We start from the raw sequence: 24,063 nt of genomic DNA, 5'->3' as shown, positions 1-24,063 counted from the left end.
GATATCTGTCATCCTTTATCTCTGTGGTCTGTAGGTGAAGCATCGGATGAGCTTTTTTTCCTTGTCAACGTTGAGCAAATTCAATCGAAAGCATTAATGCCGGCCGGCCAGTATCCTGAGAAGAAGGATATGATATGAAGCATCACTTGATCGGTCTCAATACGATGAAAACAGTGAATTGAAGCAGATATATATAGGTATAATGCAAAGCATCCTCTGTCTCAAGACAAGAGACTTGAAGACTTAATTGAGGGCTAATTGAGAGATATATTAAAGCCTAGATGAAACAACTAGTCCCCTTAATCGACTCGACTATAATATTGTTGGACCAGCAGATTGGGTCTGAAGTCTACTTACTGATATGCATAACTGACAGTTAAAGTCTCTCTCCATTGGAGTCTTTTAGATGCCTCACTCACCAGCTGCCTGCCCTGCTTCTAGATCTATTGCTGAATATATGGCTCCGATTTCTTCAGTGTTTGCTCGATGGGAGAGTTAGTGATCACTTAATGTATGTTAGAATGTGAAAAAGTAAAATTTTCAAATTTTCAAATTTAAAATCCACATCGACAAATGCCAACTTAAAATGTCAAGATCACTTAAAAATATTTTTTTCCAACGTTTGAATGTGAAAAATATTATTATATTTTATAATCTTAATGGCAAATCGTCTATTACGGTATTTAGCAATCAATTCAGTATGCTTTTGTGATCGTGAATAATAATTTTAATCGATTAATTGTTACAAACGATTATTTAAAATTTTGATTAAAAAGTCTTCTATAATAAAATTTTATTATTTTTAATACAGTATATTGAATTGATATTTAAGGGCATTAATACATTCAAGAGAATACTGTCTGAGCACATAAAATCTGATTTTATATCATTTTAAGCTCTCTAGATCTATCAATTACTTTTGGACAAAATTGATTAATGGACCTTAATTATTTAAAAATTTTAAACATTTATATATTCAAAAAGAAGAGAATCTAAGGATCTCAATTGTGGTGTCGATAATTAAGTATTATCATCATATTATTTATAATAAATTTTAAACATCATCTATCATGTCGGATTGCATTTAAAAATTTGTTGCTCATGATATTGTGTATCACATTTGTTGGGATACAATCAAAGTTTCAAGTTGGAAATATATAGAAAATATCATGAATTTATAAGATGGAAGATATTTCCATTGGAACGAGACTTTTTCGATTGAGCTCAAAAATAAAATCATAAGGGTTTAAGTCCAAAGTGGACAGTATCATATTATGGTGTATTAGTTGATTTTGTTCAAAAGTGATTGATGAATTTAAAAAACTCGAAATGATATAGAACTAGGTTTTATACGCTTGGGGCAGTATTGTATTGAGAATAACAAATTTTTGAATACAAATTTAGCATGAGACTCTTTGATATAATTGTTTTAATTTTTTAAATGACCAAAGTCAATTAGTCACTTTCGTCCAAAAGTGATTTACAAACCTAAACAACTCAAAATGATATGGAATAAAAATTTATGTATTCAGGATAGTACTCTTGAATATACCTCAAATATCAATGTGATACATACTATTGAGAGTAGTAATTTTTGATGAATTAGGTATAAGAAATGATTCAAAATCTCATTATAAATAATATGATGACGTGAATTATAATTGAGATGCTTAGACTTTTCTTTTATAAATTTTTTAATTTTTTAAATGATGATTAATTCAATAACGAATAAACTTAGAGAGTTTAAAATGACATACGATTAGGTCCTATGTACTTAGACAATACTTTTGAATGTATCTTTTCTCTCAAATACTGATTTGATATACTATTCTCAATTTTTTTATATTTTAAATATTTTTTTTAAAAAGAATATTTTTAATCACTATGCACTAATAATCGTTTAAAATTATTATTTATGATTATAAAAGCATATTGAACGAGGAGAGGCAAAATAGATATCGAGTACGGTAATTTTAAAATTTATTTGCATTCGGATATTCCGAAACTTTAGCAGCGGGTTCGGTAAATTGCCGTATTTATTAAGTGGAGTGGGCCCGAATTCGTGGACATAAAAGTGGGTAATAACAGTCCGATTAGATCGCTACATGTAAGAAGAATGTGATTGATGTATAAGTAACGAGCCATTAGTGGGCCCCCTTGACAGCTATATTCCTCTATCAAGCGTCGCATTCTTTCTTAAGAAAATCACGGATTTTTACCCGCACCCAAACCCGTGCACCCAAACCATCGACGATCGGGGTCATCGTCTTGGTTTCGTTAGCTCTTCGCCCATTGGAACTTGGATTCGAAAGCTTCGGTGCCTTCCTCGAACTCTCTCCCAAATCCCTCGAATCCTCTCGTCCCGATCTCCTCCCTCCTCGCCCTTCGCATTCAATGTGGAGAAAGAGGCGGAAATATTGAGCAGAGATTGTGGCATAACGAAGGCGGGGCGAATAGGGAGTGATCTCTTCACTAGCTGAAGCCTTTGCGAGAGCGGGAAGAAGATGCCAGCGGAGGAGGCGCTACCGGGGTCGTCGAAGTGGATGCTGAGCTACAGCCCTTCTCGGACCCCCGCCATGACGAGGCTGTACGGGGTGACCTCACAAAGGTCTCAGAGATCGCAATTGGCGGCCAAGAAGCTACCTGAGCCGCTGCGTAGGGCCGTCGCGGATTGCCTATCGCCCGTCGCTACCCAGCAAGGGAACTCCTCGGCGCAGACTTCCGAGGCCGCGAGGATCCTCCGGGTCAGTCGCCCCCATTTCGAGATCTCTTTGGCATTTTAGGGCAAATTTGTTTTTTTTTTACCTTCTTTCGCTCGATTATAATTAATTAGGGCGCGAACTCTACTTTCGACTTGACACTTTCTTATTTGTTTTCCAACGGTATTAATACTCCGCTCCGTTGAGGATGGTTTGAACTTTTTCTGCCAAAGAAGTGAGGTATTTTGAGTCTTAAAATATCACCTTTAGTTGTAGTTTAACATAGCTTGACGTTTCATTCCGTAGTGAAATCAGCAATAGAAATTATATCCAGGAAATATCGCGCATTACAATATGTTAACAATTGCCTTCTTCGTATACATTTGTTGATGTGCAAGCCCTTGATCTTGTACAAAAAACCAGGGCCGTTGCTAGAATTTATTTCGTCAATGTTATAGTATTATTCCTCTTGAATGAATGTGTGGTTCTATTGATCAGTACCTCAATACTCATTTTGTTTTTTTGTTTCCAACTGTTTAGATATCTGTAGCTTTGTTTTCGTTTTGTCTTGTTTTTGACATTTAGGTTATTGCTTGTTGACAGGACTTCATGGCCAACTCATCGACCACTGACATGGCTTATGTCATGCTTCTAGAACATGCACTAGCAGAAAAAGATCGGAGGTAATACCAGTGTAGATTCTGATATTAGTTTTTTTCATAAATCATATATCCAAAAACCAATTGTTTTATGTTTAAATTCTACTTGACAAATATATTTATTTGCTGGAAAGCTCAATTGGAAAAGAAAAAGACATCAATTTTGCTGCAATGTAAAAAATATTCTACCACTAGTTGATTGTTGGATAATAGAAGCATGGTTTTGTGGTACATATGAGTTAATTTATTGTTTCACTTCATGTACATTTACTTTTTTTTACCTGTTTATTCTCCATGAAATGGCCATGATTTTGGAAACTTAACTTATGCAAAAGAAGAATATTGTCTTGTGTTGGTCTATTTTAAAGTTGATTGGTCTATTTTAAAGTCTGTTGAGAACTTGAATTTGTGAAGTGACTGAAAAAGAAGATGCCATGCCAGGATTTTTATTGGCTACTGATTTACTTTGAATTTAGTGTTTTGTTTTTCATATTATAAAATTATCTGCATTGAGAAACATTTTTGCTATTATTTTAGCTATAGAGGTTGCATTTGCAAACCATTTTATAAACTGTGACTGATTGTATCATAGAAATTGATCCAATTAACGAAAACAAAGCAGCTGAAATTTGTTTTCCTTTCTTTGATATATTATATTGTTACTTCTTTAGAATAATTATCACACGCCTTCCCTGGGAAAGTGGTCAAGCATAAATGAAGAGACAAACCATTGATTTTTTGGAACATTGTACTGGTATAAGACTTAGCGGATCTAGTTTTAAAGATTGTATGCAAGTGATATGCAGTTGAGTATCGTGTAACACATATAGTGCATGCAGACATGTATAGGTGTAATGCAGCCTTTAAAAAACTTCATGAGTTATATTGACTACCATGTGCAACATCAAGTGCCAAAAATTTCAGAAAGTTTGCATCAACTATATAATGGATACATAAATCTAGTTAATCAACCTAAGCAATCATTGTAAGAAAAAGTTTCATCTGTTGCTTACTAATCTACAATCTCACATATTTGTACATAAGGAAACACAAAAGCAAAACATCTAACAATACTTGTGAACTGACCTCCATAATCTATATAAGAAATTATTTATCTAGTGAGCTAAGAAATACCTATAATTTACTTCTTAATGTCAACTTGAACTTGACTTGAATTTTAATAAGCCAGGGATTGATTTTGCTGCATAATCCTTTTCTGGCAATAAGCAGATTTCATGTGTTCCTTCAATCCATGTTTTTGTGGCTGTGAAACCTGCTTAGGCATTTTAAAACACTGGGTTGACCAATACCAATCTTGTGAAAGCTGTGTTTAAAACTGGCACTTCGGTTGAATTTCCCTTTTTAGACTTTTGGATTGTTCAGCATGAGTTCCTCCTGTAGCCTACATGCAATTTAGGCGATGCTCTGACACTTTATTTCCTATTGAATGTTGCTGTGCCTCTTTGAAAGTGATTCAATTCTATATGCATTTTTTATCTTTAATTATGAATCTCTATATATGAATCATACTTTTAAGTTTAACAAGTATCTTATTTTTTCTCTTTTTTGGACCAGTCCAGCAGTACTACCAAGGTGTGTTACTTACCTGAAATTTTATCTACTCAGGTTAGTTTTTTATGTTGCTATTCTGCTAATTGTCATCATTGTTAATGTTACAGCAAAGGAAAACTTTTAGTAAATGCTTTTCATCCTTCACTGTTGTCTCTCTCCTGCAGATATGTACCAAAGCTTTCAATTCTGCGGCAGATTGATCTTTTTTGTGTGAATTCAATTGCTGAATGTGAATCCATAAATAGTCGAAGAGAGCCAGAATTGTCCAAGTCACTGATACACCATACTAAAACATCCTCCAAGGTCTCAAACGTTTATGTTCCTTCACTAGCACCTTCTAACTTTGCTTCTACTTCACTTATTAAGCCCTTGAACTATGTTCGTTCCCTTGTGGCACGGCATACACCAAAATTGTCTTTCCAACCAATTGCACAATCTATGGTCTCACCTGCTTCGAAACAATCACTTCCCAGTTTGTCATCTTTGTTGAGCAGATCTTTTAATTCTCATTTAAGTCCTGATGCTGTTAGCAGTAAGGATTCGATTGAGGTTAAAGAAACTACTGCTTCATCTCCTGGATTTTCAAATCTTCAAGAAGTTAATAGAGAAGGAAATAAGTACGTTTTTTCTGATATATTTAAATGGAGATGGTTTGGGGAGAGAGAATATCAAATGCCATATTTAATGAAAGAAAGGTACTTTACGCATCTCTTCACCTGACATCCTCCATACAAGATTTACACCTGATGGAATATTCATAATATATGCAAATCTAACTAGATATTCTTTACAATCCAGCAATGGTTTTATGAAGCCTCAAGACATTCATATGCATGGTTTCATAGAAGTTGGTGCTGCAGGCCTTTTAATTGGGGGCATGGAAACCCGAGTCAAGGATCATGCTTGGAAGGATTATGTTAATCACAACTTTACAGATGCTGACATGCCACACCCTTCGACAGCTACAATGGCTATCAACTTTATTTCATCAAATAGCCATTTGAAAGCAGTAACAGCCTTCAAACGCATGAAAGCGGGCCCTAATCAAGTTTGGCATGTCTTTTTTCTGCTGCTGTTTCTTAGTATCTTCTTTATTTTCTCAATTTTTTTTTATCATGTTTTTAGATTTGCATCTTTAAGTTTCCTTTATATTCCATTTCAACAACTTTATTGCTCTATGTATTTAGAGATTTGTTGCCATTCTTGAATTTTTTTTTGTCTCTTTAATTTTGAGGAAGCTTCTTTGTCTCTTTAATTTTGACGAAGCTTCATCATTTGATTGCTCATATTGTATATTCTAAATTTGCCTGTTAGAAATTAAGCTTGTGTTTCATACAGAAAATATTCAAAATTTTCTTTCTAAGGAAAGGAAAAACCATAAAACAAAAAGACAGTGAAATATGCATGTCACAATTTTTCCTAAGAAATTGATTTTTTTCCTGGAATGGCTATCAACCACTCTTTAGTAACAAGAAAACTTTTCACCTTCTTTCCTATTTGTCATATTGAGTCATTGGAAAATCCATATCAAACTGTTCATTGTAAGTAGTACTCTTTTTCTTGAAGAAGAAATTTGGAAAATGCATGAACACTACCAAACATGGACAAAATGTTTTATTATATTCTTTTAGATTCTGATTGGTTGTTGTATCTGTTGGTGTAAACAACAAGTTAGTTTGATTGTTTGTAAAAAATCTTCTCAACATGGTCATTGATAGCCAGTTTTTTGCGGAGCTTGTCTTTTCACGTTTTTCTACAATATCTATTTTTTTTATTTGCTAGGTCTGTGGTAGGCAATATGTTTGGTCATATTAGAGTTGTGTTTATGCTTAATTGTTTGCTTTTTCAGGGATAATGTCCCAATGAGCACATTTCAACCACGAGTTCGGCCACTATTTCAGTATAGACATTACAGGTTCAATTAAAGCTCTTTTCATCTTCTAAATTGTCTATTCATTTGTCTGGAAATAATGTTAATGTGTTTAATGTTAAATTTGATTTACGCTCTTGCTTGATATAGACAGTTTTTGAACTATTAATTTTCTTTGCTTAGGTTTGCAAAAGACTCATACTAATCAAATAAATTTCCTGTCCAGTTCATATAAAGGAGAATTTAAATGTGCCTCGATGTTGAAGTGAAATGTATCTTGTTTTTCTTCTACCATAGTTTAAGGACTGACTTAAGGATTATGAGTAGTATGAGATTTTGAGATATTGTGTATACACATGAATCAACTCCTTGATTATAATTGTACTGGACTATGTTGCAGACTTTCTACACTGAATATTTCAAATTATTGGTAATAGAAACTTGCTAATCAAGAACATTTCATCATTGCCCAAAATAAAACTCATGCAAGTGAAAATTAGCATTTATTGTTTGCTGGTTGGTTAAAAGGAACTTTTAATTCACTTGGTTTGGCAATACTTTGCATTTATTGATCTGACTTCTGAGCACAAACAATATCTATGTAGATAGATAACAAGATGTCAAGACAGTTCATCTTACAATTTTATTTAGGTTGGATGCAGTATAGCTTTGTCAAATGTTTAGGTGTAGTTGTGCATGAGTTGTTCGTACATGTAATGTGAAGAACCTACCAACATAGGTAGCTTTATTTGGACAGATGTTGGTGAATTTACTATAAAAATACCATACATAAGCAACAGTATTAAGATTGGTATCAGGCAACAAATATTTGCAAATAATATCTGAATGCAAACTTTAGTTTTTGGAAGTATTGAAGAACTTTGACCCTTTTTCTAATGCTTTTGTTCATTCTCATGTGGGTGAATCTTGCACCCATTATTTGTCTAATTATCATCTTAACACGTGCTAGTGAACAGCAACCTTTAAGGTTAAGTTTTGCTGAGATTCATGAAGTTATAGCTGAAGTTTGCACAGAGTTGACTGCCCCTACCTCAAGTACAAATAATGCAACATCACGATCTAACCATGCTGGACAACCTGCTACTAATGTCGCAATCAGTGTTCTCATCAAGCTTGTCATTGACATGTATGTTTCAATTTCTCTTGCTGTTTTGTATTGGACTTGACAGCTACCTTGACTTGTTTATATTTATGACTCTAGCTCATCATTGTGCTATTGTGACTGAAATTTCCAGCTACTTCCTATTCTCCTAAGTAGTATCCTGAGCGATACTCATGGCAGGTGTAGCAGGCTGGTGTTAATATGAATGCCTTGTGAAGCTGGATGAGAAAATGAATAGAATTGCATTTATTCGGTGTACATTATGCATATCATGCACTGGTTCACCTTTGTGTTTCAATAACTATGCCTTTTTAAGTGATTAGTAAGGATTTTATTTGAAGTTTTGAACACATGGTTGGGCCATGCTGTCAGTATACCGAGAAGCATATGAGCTGTACCATCCAGTATCGTTTGAAAAGGTTGACAAAAATAGATATTGGCAAATGTTGACTGATGCTAATGATCACAATCCCCTGTTCCATTGGTAAATACAAGTTGGCGTTTACTTGTTTGACCAGAACTATTTTCCTTGTTTGATCGTTAATTAATTCTGGATTGAATGCTCTTTTCTTTTTTGTGTACTTCATATAAGCCCCTATGAGATTATTTACATTTTTCGTGCTACATTCTTTTTGCCCTGAAGTATTAGTGATTGAAGATATTATTTTTCATTCTCAACATAAATTTGATTATTTGATGTTGAAAGTTATTATAAATTTAATTAAATTGTAAATTGGTGCTTCAAAGAAGACATTTGATGTTGATTATCCTTATGTTTTCCTCTTAACCTTCTGCTGTGATTTTATGTTTCTCCCTCCTTTCAAGTCAATTTTGGATCACATTTTATGATTGTGTTCTTTTTTAAATTGCATTTTACTTGAATGCATATGCATGAAATTTCAATGGAGAAAGGATTTAATTTGTTACAGCAAGCAGTTAAAATACTTATCTAGCTTGTTATTCTGGCCTAAAGCCTTTCTCCAATGAGGCATGTGTGTTACTTATAAATAGACACCTCATAAATGACTGATGTAGCATAGGCTTGTGCAAAGAGATTAATTGCATCTATGACAATATTGGGGTTGTGCGGTCTGAAATCACTAGTTTGTTTAAGTAATATCTGAGCTAATATTGATATGATTGAATCAAAACAAGTTATAAATATTGTTTTTTTCTTAACCTGTCAGCTGCTGCATATGCGCCTTCATATGCATCTATGTACTACATGGCTTGATTGTATATGCCTTTAAAACTTTGACTAGACAGATCAGTTTACATCTCATAGACAATTAAGTCATGCTTATGATTTGTCGATTAACCATTTAATTCATAGTGGCTTGACTAAAACACCACATAGTGGGAAGCCAATCATGTTCATGGAAGAGTCTGGATGATAAGAACCAAATCTAGATATCCTGATCTCCTGAACCAAAAATCAGATATTCTTGATTTCCACTTTCACAATAGAAATTTGTTGATGTGCCTATTTGTTTTAGAAGATGAGTTATTTCAATTTATTAATATAAATTTTATTATATGTTTATGCTTTCATTGGTTTTTGTTGATGTGTTTGAAAAATTACTATTTTACTACAGAATAAATATAGATAACGGCTAAAAGAACAATTCATTTTGACAATGATAAAAATAAGTAATCTTTTTTTTTTTTTTTTGAATGGCAGTCCCCAAAAAACGTACTTCTATGTCAAAAAATGCATTCATAAAAATATTTGGAAGAAAAAAGGACATTTAGCTGCAGTAAAGGTTTCATAGTCACCAAGTCAATTATATATGCTGGAAAACTATGGAAAGGGTAACCTGTTTCTTTTATTTGGCAGTTTCTCTCTTGATTGAATTATTTGAATATTTTATTCTTTTAACTTTTTTTAAAAGTTAAATATTGTTAGAATCAGGATTCTCAGTATCTTCATCTCTGAATCATTTCTGTTTTTGGTATTAATTTTGTTATTTCTACTAATTGCTTTAAGTCATTAAACTAATTCAATAATCCAAATTTTGAGCTGAAGTTGATTCAATGTTAAGAAATTTACATTCTGTTCTTCTGGCTTCATGTATGATCAAATTTTGTAGGTTCATGGCAGATCCTGGAACTGCTACTCCACTTGCTCTTTATATGCTGGAGGTGCTGCACTTGCTCAGTAATCTAATAGACTAGGAAGTGTTTGTCACCATTTTTGATTTATTTTTGATGATTTTAGGGCATGCTTAGCTCTTCGAGAGTGGCGTCCAGGGCTCGTGCATTTGATTTTATTTTAAACCTTGGTGTTCATGCACAATTGCTGGAGCCTATGCTACTTGAAGATCCTACCTCACCTGAAGCAGTTGAACCTTTGCAAGAACCTTATTCAAATGACAATGAACAGCCTACAACTCCAGAAAAAATGAATAATGAGTCTGACATGCAGCAGAGAATTTTTACAGCTATTGATAACTTCGAGTCCTGGCTTTTAGTTATACTATTTGAAGTTCTTTGTCTTCTTGTACAGGTAATTAAGTATAGCAGTTGCAACTGTCAGTTTGCAATCATTTTAAAATTTATGGGATTGTGTCTTTTCGTCTACATCTTACTTGGATAAAATTGCAACCTTTGCTTGTTTATTGAGGAGAGATACGAGCATCATACACATCAATTAGCTATGATACAGATGACTTATTAGATAGTGCTGGTCTAATATATTCACCCCATTCCATGTATTGTTACCAATAACCAAGTCTTTCTAGTTTTTCTTCTTCACTTGTGGAGGCTGTGAGAATCAATAATTACAACTTAAACGGTCCTCCTTTGTGCTCTTCTGTTACCTCCCTACAGCCTTGCCTCCCTACAGCCAAGCTAAGTTCTCACTTGTCATCCACACTGCTGCTGTGCTCTTCTCTTGCCTCCCTACAACCTTTCTAAATTCTCAATTGTCATTCACACCGTTGCTATCTCACCCTGATTATGTGAAGAAGACAACACCATCACTTTATGCTTCTCCACAATTGTGATGCTTGTTGTAGCTACTATTTTATAAAGCATTTGTATGTGCAGCTCATACGACCACATAAGCGAATGCAGGGATCACATTGCATCTACTACCATAAATCCACCTCCAAATTGATATTGCCATCTTTGCCATTCCGCCTTCAATGTCTCTGCAATTAGCTTGTGGGCTTGTTGCTCTACTTCGATTTTGACATCTCCCTCACCAACCCCTGATGATATCCTAAATTATTAAACACCCACTACGACAATGCTGGTGTTGTTGGGAGTATGATGGTGTTGGCCTTGCTGAGAGCCTGAGACTAAGCTCCCTTTCAACAAAAAGATGAAAAGCTCCAATATATTTGGGGCCTACATGGAGATGGTTGAGCCCAACTTCTTGTGCTACAACTCAATTGATGTTCATCACTATGTTTTCTGAGTCTGCTTAATTTTGGGCAGGAATCCTTCCTAATTAACACTTTAAATCCAATTTGGTAAATTTAACCCAGTATTTACCTGGAAATGTTTGATAGGTCATCAACATCTGTGCTTGTGTTGTGCATTATTCAGTTTTATCGATCTTGCTGGCTGTTGCTTGGATTATGTTACAGATTTTTTTTTTTCTGTTGCTGTTTTCCTGTGTATCATATGACCTCTCTTTGTTTCAGATGGAAGAAAGTGAAGAAATTGTATGGGCATCCGCCCTTAGTTGTTTATTCTATTTTGTGTGTGATAATGGAAAAATAGTAAGGAGCAGACTTGCTGGTCTTGACATAAGGGTGAGAACACTTGAACATCAGGTTTTCTTGATTACAGACATCTCATTAAAGCTATCATTATCATCTTTGGTTTCTTGCTGCAGGTTATTAAGACCCTTCTGGAGATCAGCAATGAATATTCATGGGCAGAGGTAGTTCATTGCAAACTTATCTGCATTTTAAGTAACATGTTCTATCAAACTTCAAATGATTCTCCAAAGGATGCTCTGCATATTCCCAAGTTTCTTGTTGAACAAGTAGATCTTCTTGGGGGAATTGACTTTATTTGTTTAGAGGTGCGCTTTCAGTCCATCATCATTAAGTTAAATATTGTCTGTACTATATGTTTACAGATTACTCGAGAATTTTCTTTGAGTTCAATTCAACTGTGAGTTTGTGGTGTGATTCCACAAACATTCCCTGCCAATGTAGGATGTAGAACTGTTAAAGTTTACTATATAAGCCTTTCTTATTCTTAATATTTCTGCAATAATGCATCTGAAAACTCAAAGTGGAATTGAGTATTCACAAAATCTAGTTTTGTCCGAGTACATGTCTGATCGCCTTTAAGAGTTTTATTTTTTTTTCCTTTTTGATTGTAACTACTCCAATTATTTTGTGATAACTAGTAGTTCTTATTGAATCAATTCTACTGACTTTTAGTATCTTTAGTATCTTGTTGAACTCTGATGGATCTTCTATCACCATTATTTGTTTAGCAGTACATCCAAAATTCCTTATGTAACTCAATCAAGCTGCCTTAACTTTGTTTTATTGCTATACTTGAATGAGTTAGAGTACATTAGACTAATCGATCTTCTCTATGCAGTATTCAAAGGCAAACTCAAAGGAAGAAAAGGATAATCTATTTCTTGTCCTATTTGATTATGTTGTACATCAGATAAATGCAATTTGCTTGAGTAATGGAGCATCTTCATATATGTATGACGACATCCAACCTCTCGTCTCAATGCTTATGCTAGCTAATGCTCCTGAAGCTTTCCATATCGCAGTTAAGCATGGTGTAGATGGTATTGGGGAGATCTTGAAAAGATCCATCTCTGCAGCCTTGTTGCGATCATCAAACTACGAGCGACAGAATATGGTAGGTTCCTTATTGCGATCTTGGTATTTTTTTTTTGTAGAAAATTAGATAGATTACTAACCTATATATTGTGATAAATGGTATTTTTTCCATTTTTTTTCTTCATCTCTTTCTTCCTTTCATCTCTAATTTGCCACTGCATCATATGCCAAAATGCCAACATGGTACCAAACAGTATACTGAAACTCTAGGATCAGTTGAAATTTTGAGCCTTGCATACTATTTTAAGTGCTAATAACACATAATGTTTATGTGCTAATAAGATGAATATATGAAGATAACTTTTAACTTCCTACCACAATTATTTTGGCAAGGTCATTACATCATTGGCAACATCCACAAACCCAACCCACACCCAACTGCCCCAGGACTAGATCAATCCTCAAATAAACCATAATAAATCTGACAAATAATCGAACGTTAATCTACATTCAATGTTGATTTGAAAATCTTGTCTGAAGACAAAAGGTCAAAGGAGTTATCGATCATCACAAGAAACATAACACATGCAAGTAGAACAGGATAGCCAACTATAAAATTCAACTGCAATCATAGACCTTGCAGAAGTCAGATGCAACAAAAGGGTGATGAAAATCCTACAACATAACAAACTAATCCCAATAACATATTAACAACAAATCTCACACTTTGATTTGGATCATAGAGCCCACTGATCATAGTTCAAAATCACTGATCTTAAGCTTCTTTAACAAAAAGGAATCCAAGCCAAATCGATGGCACAACCTTGAGATCAACAAGGGTCATAAATCGAACATTCAATCACAATACTCCCATTATCGAGTTCACAATATCCGATGCCACTCGCTAGCCCATTCAGCCACCACCAATAAGCCCTTAGTCGAACACCTCAACTCAATCGCATTCAACAATATATTAATTTATGACACAATCAAATCATTGATCAATTGTACAGAAAAGGAAAATCTTACCTCAGCTGACCAACATTATTGCTGGTCATGATAGTTGTAAGGAGAAAGCTCAAACCCTAGTTGTCACCGCCATCACAATCTGATCACTGCAAATGGCCTTTAAAAATTGGATCTGCTTGTCCTTCACTGTGCAGTTAAAGACAATGAGGGAAGAGGTGAAATCACAATCACGATCCCCTTCTCACCCGATAAAGCCATAATTGGACAGATGAATCAATTAAATATTAACTAATCCAAGTTAGGTCAGGATTTAATTTCAGAAAAAATTTAGTATTATATTATAATCACTCAAGTGGAATTTTAGAAATTTGGTAGTTTCTCCATTACTGTGTTATTATCACTATATTGGCCACCCTTTTTTGCATCTTAATTTTGCTTTTGGCTTCTGGTTGTGGCTTGATGATTCAAAACAGTTTTAGAACAAATCGGTTGCAATTTTTATCAAGCTGATCAGGCTGTTTTATCTTGTAGGTTTTGGACAAGATAATAAGAAAACTCGATACAACCTTGAGTACCTTCACAAGGTTAGACAGTGAATTTTCATATATGATCCGTCTTACAAAAACATGCAAGTCTTTTATGAGCATAAAAGATGTCCTTTCCAAAACTGATATTGGTGAGAAAGCTAAAGTTTCATGGGCTACATTGCATTCCCTACTTCACTCAGAGAGGTCTGCTTATCGTCATCATGGGTACATTTGGCTTGTTGAATTGCTGCTCATGGAAATCAGTGAGAGTAGAAATGGAAGTATATTGTCAAATGTTAAAAACCTTCAGCAGCAAATTGCTGATGCTTTTAGTCAAGATTCAGCTTATTCAGAAATTCCATTGGCAATTAGTATCTTTTGTGGGCTTTTGAAGTCAAAGTACAATTTTGTCAGATGGGGTTTTCTTTTTGTTCTGGAGAAACTTCTTACACGTTGCAAATTATTACTCAATGAAACTGAGCTCCAAGATACAAGTGCTGAAAGCAGTGTAGGTGATCATACTGAAAATTGTCTAACCAAAGCAAATGCAGTAATAGACATAATGAAAAGTGCCTTGTCACTGGTGGTTCAGATAAATGAGACTGATCACATCAGCATTTTGAAGGTAGACATAAATGTTTTAATAGTTTGTTCATTTGTTCTGTCTATGAGATTGATTTGGTATCTTTGTCTGCCCAGAATTGTTTTATAGTAATTTTTCAGTTTTGCTCTATTGAATCTTATAGAGATTTGTAAGTATAAACGTCTATAATTGAGCAATCTTCACCATTGCAGGAGAAATTTTTCTTTGACATTATTTATGGTAAATTTTCAGCCAGATCAAGCAAGAATGCAGTTCACATGTGGTCTTTGTGTCCAATTTTTTTTTCTTTTTTTCTTAAAGCATTTTCATCTTCTATCTCTATTTTTCCCTGCATGTCGTGACCTAAAACTTATTATGACTTGTGATATCTGCAGATGTGTGATATATTATTTGCTCAATTGTGCCTGAGGCTTCACTCTACCACACGTGTTCCTTTTGTTGATTTCAACGATTTGAATCATCTGTTTGATTGTTCAACTCATATTCGGGAAGGTGACTCAGAAACTCATGGGTCGCTAGAAGGACGAAGGTCTAAACAATCAAGAGATAAGCTTCCACAGACAGCTGACTCTCTGAATGATACTGATCGAGATAGCTTAATCTGTGAGACAACTTCTATGGCAGCATTGCTTCTTCGAGGGCATGCAATTGCTCCTATGCAGCTAGTAGCCCGTGTTCCTGCCTCCTTGTTATTTTGGCCACTGATACAACTCGCTGGGGCTGCAACAGATGATATTGCATTAGGTGTTGCTGTTGGCAGTAAGGGAGGAGGGAATATACCAGGTGCTACATCGGACATACGAGCCACTCTCCTCTTACTTTTAATCGGTAAATGTACTGCTGATCAGGGAGCACTTTTGGAGATTGAAGGAAAAGAATTCTTTAGGTAGCCATCACTTCAAGTTCATTATGGGTGCTACATGGTTATGCTGTTTTTTCTGTTTGATGATACTGGTTCTTTTACAGAGGTCTCATGGATGACATGGATTCAAGAGTAGCATATTATTCTGCTGCTTTTCTTTTGAAGGTATGGCATAAATTTATCATTTACGACCACCACTGATCCGATTTCATGATATTAACAAATTCACAATTGAATCACAGAGAATGATGACAGAAGAACCAGAAACCTATCAGCGCATGCTTCAAAGTCTTATTTTTAAAGCACAACAGGTACACCTTTTGACTTGCTGGTTGCAGGCTTGACATGAATCATCACCATAGACACTAAATATACTTCCTATAGTTTGAGCATATGAACATGTGGACTAATCAAGTATTGTGCTTGTATTTGATAGAGCAACAATGAAAAACTTCTGGAGAACCCATACCTGCAAATGCGCGGTATATTGCAGCTGTCAAATGACCTTGGAAGCCTCTTGTAACATCTAATGGTAAAACATCATCAACTTTAAAATATGATCAAATGGGAATCCGTACCCAGTACATTCTTAGTGTTGCTAGAAGATGCAACAAGCAGACAATCTGGATCAGATTTTCTTCTGCCAAGTAAAGGTGATTGCATATCTTAACGATGGGCGACGAATTTCTTTGCTTCATGCTTATAAATTTTGTCAACGTATGGTGTTGTTGCTCCTCCTTGCCTTATTGTTAATGATTTGTTTGCCTGGCAGGTCTTTGGTCACTAGTTGTATATTAGTACTTCCAGATAAATGGCGATGTGTATAGAAACCTAGTTCATTCCCTAATTGATCTGCCAATTATTTATGTTAACAAGTCGGATAGGAAAAGGCAATCTTCTCAAATTCAGGTGATCGACTGCATCTGAATCCCAGAGTTCATTCTATGCGAATTTTCAGAGAGCATCTCATAATTGGCACGATTGTAGATCATCTCATATTTTCTTGAAGATGGATTTTCGTCATGTGAATTAGTTTCTTTTGTACGCATCTGATTTTGAAATTTTGAAACACCGAGTTATATGCAGTTTTTTTCTAGAGGCATTCTCGGCTATAATAATTAATGTTGTTTTGCGCTTTTCTCCTTTGAAGTTGTCTAATAACTACGTGGTTCCTTTCTTGTATCAATATCAAAACTGGAAAACTGAAGATCATCAGTATCCAAACTGCACTAGTAAACTTCCATCCATGAGTCCAATTTGTAAATCTCATTCCTGTAATGCAATTTTGTTTACTACGTTGATCTTGCTGTCATCAATCAGATTTTATTCTGCTCTAAATGTATTTCTGTTGCTTCGTAGGGTTTTTATGTTGCTATCAGATTTTAACTGCCAACATTCTACAAGTTTTTAATTTGTTTACTGTCGTACTAGAATTTAAATGTGGTGCTTAAGCAATCTTGAGTAGATGTGGTATTAATCCAAATATCCTTGACTTCTTTCTTTATATTTCATTAAATGATGATAAAATGGTGTCAGTGTGTTCATCTATTTACATTTGCCAGATATGCTAAATTATATTGATAGATGTCCCTGCGCTAAATCTGAATTTGTTTATTGGCTGTTTATCTAGAAGGAACAAAAGAGAATTATTATTAGTATTATTATTATTATTTTAGGTCGAGTAATCGAGAAAGCTCTCTAGCTCTCTCTTGCAGTAATGTATTGCTTTGCTTGTCCTGAAGGAACAACATTTTTAAAAAACGAGAATAGATTATGATAATTTTATTTGCCTAGGGTTATATCTTTATGAAATGGGTTTTATAATTTATAATTTATTTTTAAATAGTTCGAGATTATAATGTTACAAAGTGTGAAAAATATAATTAATCTTATATTGAAGGGGGTGAAAGATATGTATTTATGTTAGGGTGGTCGTGTAGTCACTTTTCATTCATCCCTTATTTGTTCCTCATTTTTATAACCTTACACCTCTCTGCATTTCAAATTTAGACCTTTGGATTGTAATTGGGATTGGGCGAGTGAGTAGGTTGCAAATTTAGGTTGTTGCTGTGCTTCTCTTCTCAATTTGGCCGTGAATAAATGGAGTTGCAATGGTTGGTTTTGCGTAGGGTTTAAACGAGGTTATAACTATGAATGGTAGCTCTTCAACGACTATGATCTTGATTTAGTTGATCAAGGGTTCATGGAGAAATTTAATTTTAAAGTTTTAGTAATTTGATATAAGTTTTGAAGAAGATTTCAGACTTTCTCAAGGAATCTATGAAAGATTGCGATCGAGAGTGATATTAGCCTACGAATGTGAAAGTTAAAATCATTATCCTTTTTCATAAAACATCTTGTACCATCTCTAAAGCAATATAATTATATAATTTGTTGTTATAAGATAAAAATAATTGTCACTGAAGCAAAAATTCATATTGGGTACGATTAGTGAAGAAAATTTAAACCTAACCCGTTTAATTATACATTTTTATAATCATTATATATGTTTCATGTAAAATTTTTTTTAATATAATTGAGTTGATTATTATGAAATAGATATTAAAATGGATAAAGTATATTAACTAACACATAAATTTTTATATAATGCCTATATATATATATATATATATATATATAATATAATCGTCTTGTGTGGTCAGTAGGTAGCGCTTGTCGCTAGACCCCGCAGCCGCTCCTCCTCCGCCACCGGTGCTCCTCTCCCCTGATGGACTCGCTCTGCCGGATCTACCACAGCCCTCTTCAACTGGCCACGTTGCGTCCCCGTCCCGCTTCGTTGTCACTCTATTCCGCCTCCTCAAAGCCCTTCCCCATCTCTCCCCCTAAACCCTTCTCCTCCACGTCCTCGCCACACTGCCCCCTTCTCCTTTTCTCCATCCGGGCCTCCGCCTCCCCCCTAGGTCAACCCCTTCTCCCCTTCCTTCCCTGCTCAGATCCATTTCCACCGCTGCCGCCGTCTCCGCCGCCCTCTTTCTCTTCCGCCTCCGAAACCCCGCGTTCGCGGCCGCTTCCATCCCTCCCGCTGCATCCACGGATGTACGGTTCCAGACTCTCTCCTCCTCCAAACGCTCGAAAATCCCATTCGAAGGCGATCGAGAGCGTGCCCTCGAGCAGCACTTGGCCTCCCATCCCGACGACGTCGAGTCCCTTCGCTCCCTCATGGAGATTAAGATCAGTGCGCAGAAACTCGTCGAGGCCGTCGGGATCATCGATCGTATGATCGCCCTCGAGCCCGAGGATGCAGATCTCCAGTTGCTCAAGGCTCACCTCAAGAGCCACAACGGAGAGGCGGGGACTGCGAAGTTGTTGTACGAGGAACTCCTGGAGAAAGACCCCTTTCTCGTAGAAGCCTATCATGGGCTTTTCATGTCGGCTTCGCAGTCCGACGACGACGACGATATCGACGATATTATGAGGAGGATTGAAGGTGCCATGGAGTTGTGCAAGAAACACAACAGAACCGAACAATTGAGGGATTTTAAATTGCTGATTGCGCAGATTAACGTTATAGAAGGGAATTATGAAGATTCGCTTGAGATTTATCAAGAATTGGTAGAAGAGCAGCCGAGTGATTTTCGACCTTACCTGGGTCAGGGGATTGTCTATACTCTGTTGAGGAAGAAGGATGAGGCGGAGAAACACTTCAGGAAGTATCGAAGTCTCCTTCCAAAGGATAATCCTTATGCAAAATTATTTGAAGATAACGTGACTGCGGTGAAGTTTTTTCAGCAAATGGAAGAGAAAAAGGAGAAAACTGCATCGAAGAGTTAAGGTCATTGATGGTAAGAGATGTTCCTTATATTTTCTCTTTTGCGATCCATCTTATTTAGAAACTGTCGAAATAAGTTGCTACAGCAAGCTTTATTGCCAACTTTTGGACAATTTTTTTGGGGCTATACAGTTTGTGATGCAAAATTACTGACTATCATTTGACTTCGTGGACTGGATTATTCTAGATTAAGCTAACATTATACCATTTAAGGTTTTAAAAAATTTTTTTCTATAGCTTGATTAAATTTCTAAGTACCAATTACTTGTTATTAGGAATTGCTTCTTCAAGTGTGGGAGCACAACATTTTTTGTTTATGCTTTTTCTTAAGCATAGTTGAATTAAAACTCCAAGGAACATACGGATCTACATTCCTTAATTTTTTTATATCTCACAGATATTGATTTAGCCTTTCAGCATAGTGAAGTTAACATTATGGTGGATGTTTGAATAAGTTAATTGACATAATGGTCTCCAAATCAATTACTCCATTTTCTAATAATCATTGATTGACCTTTATGTCTAACTCCTTTGCCTAAAAGCAAATTCTTTGAATGAAGATTGATGATATCTTCCATTTAGAAAAAGAGGAATATATCTAATTCAACACAAGTAATCTCGCACAAAGAAAAAAAAATCACATAGTAAAAAACTTTATCAAGCAAACAAAAGATGGATTAACATGGGAGTTAAGGTCCATTTTCAAGACTTCAACACGAACAAAATTATGTGTAAGCTAAAATATTATAGGAAAGTAATAATTTTGTACCTAAAAGGACTCGATCAAACTTGTAATCAATCTCTTACTCTATCATGGCAATCACCAATTAATAAACTAGCAACATTATGTCGTTAGAGGGTCTTCTAAAGTCAAGTCACTTGGGGGGTCTTCTAAGGTCAATTTTTAAAGGGTCTTCTAAGGTGAACGTTTTAAGAGGTTCATTTAAGATTGAGTTTTGTGACTCCATTAAATTTTCTTCATTCTCAGGAGAAGTCACTTAGGGTAGGCATGACTTGGTTTATTGGTTAGGTGAGAAAATTGGAATAAAAACAAAATATTTTGCTTTGAAAATTTCAAACTGAGGATGAATCTAAATAGTTTAGGTCTGGTTCAGTTTGAGAATATGTAAAACAAAAGTATAGAAGATTAAACTAAGGGAAGGGTAGTTGGGGATTACAAATCATAGGCATCTTACATAGGGACAGATCTAGGAATTAGAGTTGGAGGAGATTTGAACTTAATGAGGTGGGCTGGACTTTGGGCGTGAAAGGAGTGAGCTTTAGTGGGCTAAGTAAAAAAGTTACATAGATAATAATAATTTTTTTGGGCTGGGCTAGAGCCCAGGACAGCCCTAAGCAAGATCCTTCTCTGATCTTACATGAGGTCAATGGAAGATATATCTCTGTAATCGAACCCAAATAGTTGGGACAATCTATAAAATTGTTTAATGATGACAGTGAGTAGTACCATTTCATCTCACCTTGTACAAGTATTCCAGTTGGCTAAGCTCTTATGTTTGCTTTTATCTAACTCTTCTTTTCTTGGTTTCTTTGGCTTACCCATACCATGTGACTGGTAGTTGGATACTTTGATTTAGTCTTATTTTGCAATGCAAATGAAAAATCAAATGCTCATCTTGTTCTAGTACATATTTATGGCGTGTGTTTTAGTAATCGCAATAAATGTGTTTTTATTGTTCGTGTAGATTCTGAGGATACCATATGAAGCAAGGTCGGGTATTTGATTTGGTTCTTGCCACAATGTTGTTGCACAATGGGGTTATCAGGCCAGCTACGCCATTAGGTTTGTTTGATTCATTTGGCTTATCGGCAGCAGCACAGGGTAAGGCTGTGTTACCCTTCACTTAACGCCATTACTCCACCACTGATACACTGGAAAATAGAGTGGAAAGAACTTTGTCTAGTTAAATATCAAGCTAACAATATGTAAGCAAGTTGTAAGCTTCAACTGCTTGATCATGGCCATGTGCAGCTTTTCCTGTCAGTCAGCTCTGTTTAATTTAATGTCATCAATAACACCAACATTAACTTTGTTCGTGACGTCTAATTGAAGATTTAATGGCATGTGATGCATCAGAGCTGTCCTGCAGCTAAAGATTTAATTCAATTCTGTGCGACGATCCTTGGTGTCTGTAATCTGGTAGGAATTATTGGATCCTAAACTCTGCACCAATCGTGTTTTGATTCCCTTTTACCTTGTATCTCTATCTTAAGACTATATAACCTATACATTTTTTATAGGAAATCTTGATGCTAATTTTACTTTTTGCTTTTGCATGTAAATGCCCTGATATCATTTGTTGATAATATCATTTGGGCCGCAACTGGGCCATTTGGGAGTCTGATTTGCTGAAGCATTAGTCTGATGCACTGTATAGTGGATTGGGCATGGGCGGCCCATCCCGCTGAACGCAGCAAATTCATATATGTCAAAATTTTCTTCGCTGATTATTGAGATTGATCTTCAGGAAACTAGAAACTAGATTTGGGTTCCTCTTAAAGAGTTAATTATGGTTATTGATAAATTTCCTCTTGCATGAGAAGCTATGTTAATATGCACACCCTTTCTCATGTGCGATGTGTCACTCTCATTACCTAATGTTTTAATGCTTCATAAATTCAATTTCTGTATGTAAAAGATGAGACAAAAGTGACAGGTTTGGGACCGTCCGTGACCCATTGTGAGCGATATGTTTTTGATCACGAGTTCAAATGGGTGAAAACAATCTCTCAGGGTGTCAGACAGATTAAACTAATATATCATCTTTCTTTGGTACAGGATTCAGAAGGGAAGGAAGGAAGAAGGACGTGGGGTAGAATTAAAAACCCAAGCGCAATAATGATGGGCGTGGAGACGAATCTAATGTTGTCGTCGTTGTCTTATGAGGTAAGTCATCTTTTTCTTTCACTTGTTACAAAGAATTGAATAGTTGGCTGTGTGTTACGAGGTAGGCGAGCAAGTCTCCTTGTCTCCTGGCGTCTTGCTCTGTCTTTTCTCGGACCGTGGGACCCTCTCCACATCTGCAGATCATGCCGCATTCTTTCCCTGCATTGCCGTAATGTCGTTTGTCATAGTCAATTCTTTTAATTTTTTGGTTTGTGCGGAGATTATGCCATAATTTTATTGCAAATCAGCTGACAAAATGTCTACAATAGTTTTTTATTTTTTTTTATCGAGGGAATCTTAAAATTGGAGGCAGGATATAATTGTCATCGCAAGATGACAAATAATTATATATTAGAGGTGTGACTTGAATATAGTAGGGAATAGAGTTAATGACGAATAAGATTTGATTGTTATTATTATTGTTGTAATGGTAAGTGTAATTTGTTAAAAAGTCTATAATAGGTGCATGTGAAATATTGGACATTATCTTATTATTGTAGTCATTCCAAAGAATAATCATTCTATAGCTATATTATCTAAAATTCTTGAATGGTCAGGCCTTAAGTGAAGTGTTTACCTATAGATTCTTATTCTCGAGATCAATGTTTTTTCTATATTTGTTCATTTTACACATTTCAAATAGTATAAGGATTAACAGGATACTTGCAATTGTTTAAGGGCAACAGTGGATGATCCATGATATGGAAATCTTTTCCAAAAAAAGATTAAAAAATTCAAATAAAAAAATGACTTGGTGAATAACCCACAAATCATGCATAGAGAGAGTAATCAAAGGTTTAACTTAAAAAAATAACCATGTCATGAATTATATATGTAATTAACTGACATCGTGATTAAAATAAGTTTGCTTGTAACTTGAGTGGGGGACTGGTAACTTGCTTATTCATTAGTTACTGTCTTCTTGACTTTTCTAGCCATTTGCTGCTTTAATTTTCTTTGTGGAACCCAAACTACATATATTAAATCTAGCTTGCCTTTTTTATTTACTTGCACTAATCATACATGTCTCCCCCATCTAATTAACACGCTGGTTAATTATATGTAACTGAACTCAAATCAGTCGGTAATGATGGCTTTTAGATTGAGAGAACACTAAAAACTAAAAAAGAAATAAAAGATGTGATTATTGTAGTCCGAGTTGGGGTTGGTGAAGGTGATGAGTTTGGCAGAAATGCTTAAGTTTGGCAGATTCAAATAGTGTTTGCCGTTTGCACTTAGTAGTTTGTCCATCTTCATGGCATGAATTTTTTAATCGAGTAGTTGCTCACAGACACAACAAACACACTCATTGCATTTAGATTGTTCATCTTTATGGTATAATCACATTCATGTGTCTAGGACATTTATAGGGCTTAATTCATGAAGTTTAGGGAAGAGTTATGATTATGATGGAGACTATCTCCTTCATAGATGTTGAGATAAAAACAAATTGCTTGTGGTCAGAAGCTGTTCAAAGAAGAAAATGATGCATGCATTAACACGATAACTGCAAGAGTTAATTAGTTACTACCATTATATGATTTGATTAAGTTTAATCAACCGGTATAAGAATTTGTTTGGGTAAATAAGTTTTCGATGATATATAATACTTTTATCTAAATATTACTCGGTACAAAAACCTGAAAGATGGGGTCGGAGAGGGGCCCATCTTTTCCTCTAACCACAAGGCGGGTAAATTAATTGTTTTAAAGTG

At 35.3% G+C, this 24,063-nt stretch overlaps 1 protein-coding gene and 1 pseudogene across 2 annotated transcripts; both read left to right on the top strand.

Annotated features, from left to right (window-relative positions):
• The first annotated feature begins 2,257 nt into the window (after positions 1-2,257).
• Positions 2,258-16,946, top strand: LOC141824545 (uncharacterized). Of its 2 annotated transcripts, none has more exons than XM_074711855.1 (18): positions 2,258-2,744; positions 3,303-3,382; positions 4,934-4,984; positions 5,095-5,625; positions 5,729-5,983; positions 6,780-6,845; positions 7,771-7,947; positions 10,014-10,065; positions 10,142-10,429; positions 11,574-11,684; positions 11,768-11,959; positions 12,493-12,768; positions 14,190-14,810; positions 15,164-15,675; positions 15,756-15,816; positions 15,894-15,962; positions 16,088-16,304; positions 16,424-16,946. In XM_074711855.1, the coding sequence occupies exons 1-17, from the start codon at positions 2,505-2,507 to the stop codon at positions 16,172-16,174; spliced, it is 3,669 nt and encodes a 1,222-aa protein (XP_074567956.1). In that variant the 5' UTR covers positions 2,258-2,504; the 3' UTR covers positions 16,175-16,304; positions 16,424-16,946. The 2 variants fall into 2 exon arrangements, with proteins under 2 accessions (XP_074567956.1, XP_074567957.1); XM_074711856.1 differs by having other exon boundaries at positions 2,667-2,744; positions 4,934-4,951; positions 5,464-5,625.
• A 1,406-nt stretch (positions 16,947-18,352) lies between these two features.
• On the top strand, positions 18,353-21,569 carry LOC141825520 (protein SLOW GREEN 1, chloroplastic-like; annotated as a pseudogene).
• The last annotated feature ends 2,494 nt before the right edge of the window (positions 21,570-24,063 follow it).

The sequence above is a fragment of the Curcuma longa genome, chromosome 3 (assembly GCF_044706935.1).
Source record: "Curcuma longa cultivar G26 ecotype Majalengka, Jawa Barat chromosome 3, ITB_CL_G26_1.1, whole genome shotgun sequence".
NCBI lineage: Eukaryota > Viridiplantae > Streptophyta > Magnoliopsida > Zingiberales > Zingiberaceae > Curcuma > Curcuma longa.
The sequence above is the reverse complement of the archived record's forward strand: the minus strand, read 5'-3'. Positions and strand labels throughout refer to the sequence as shown.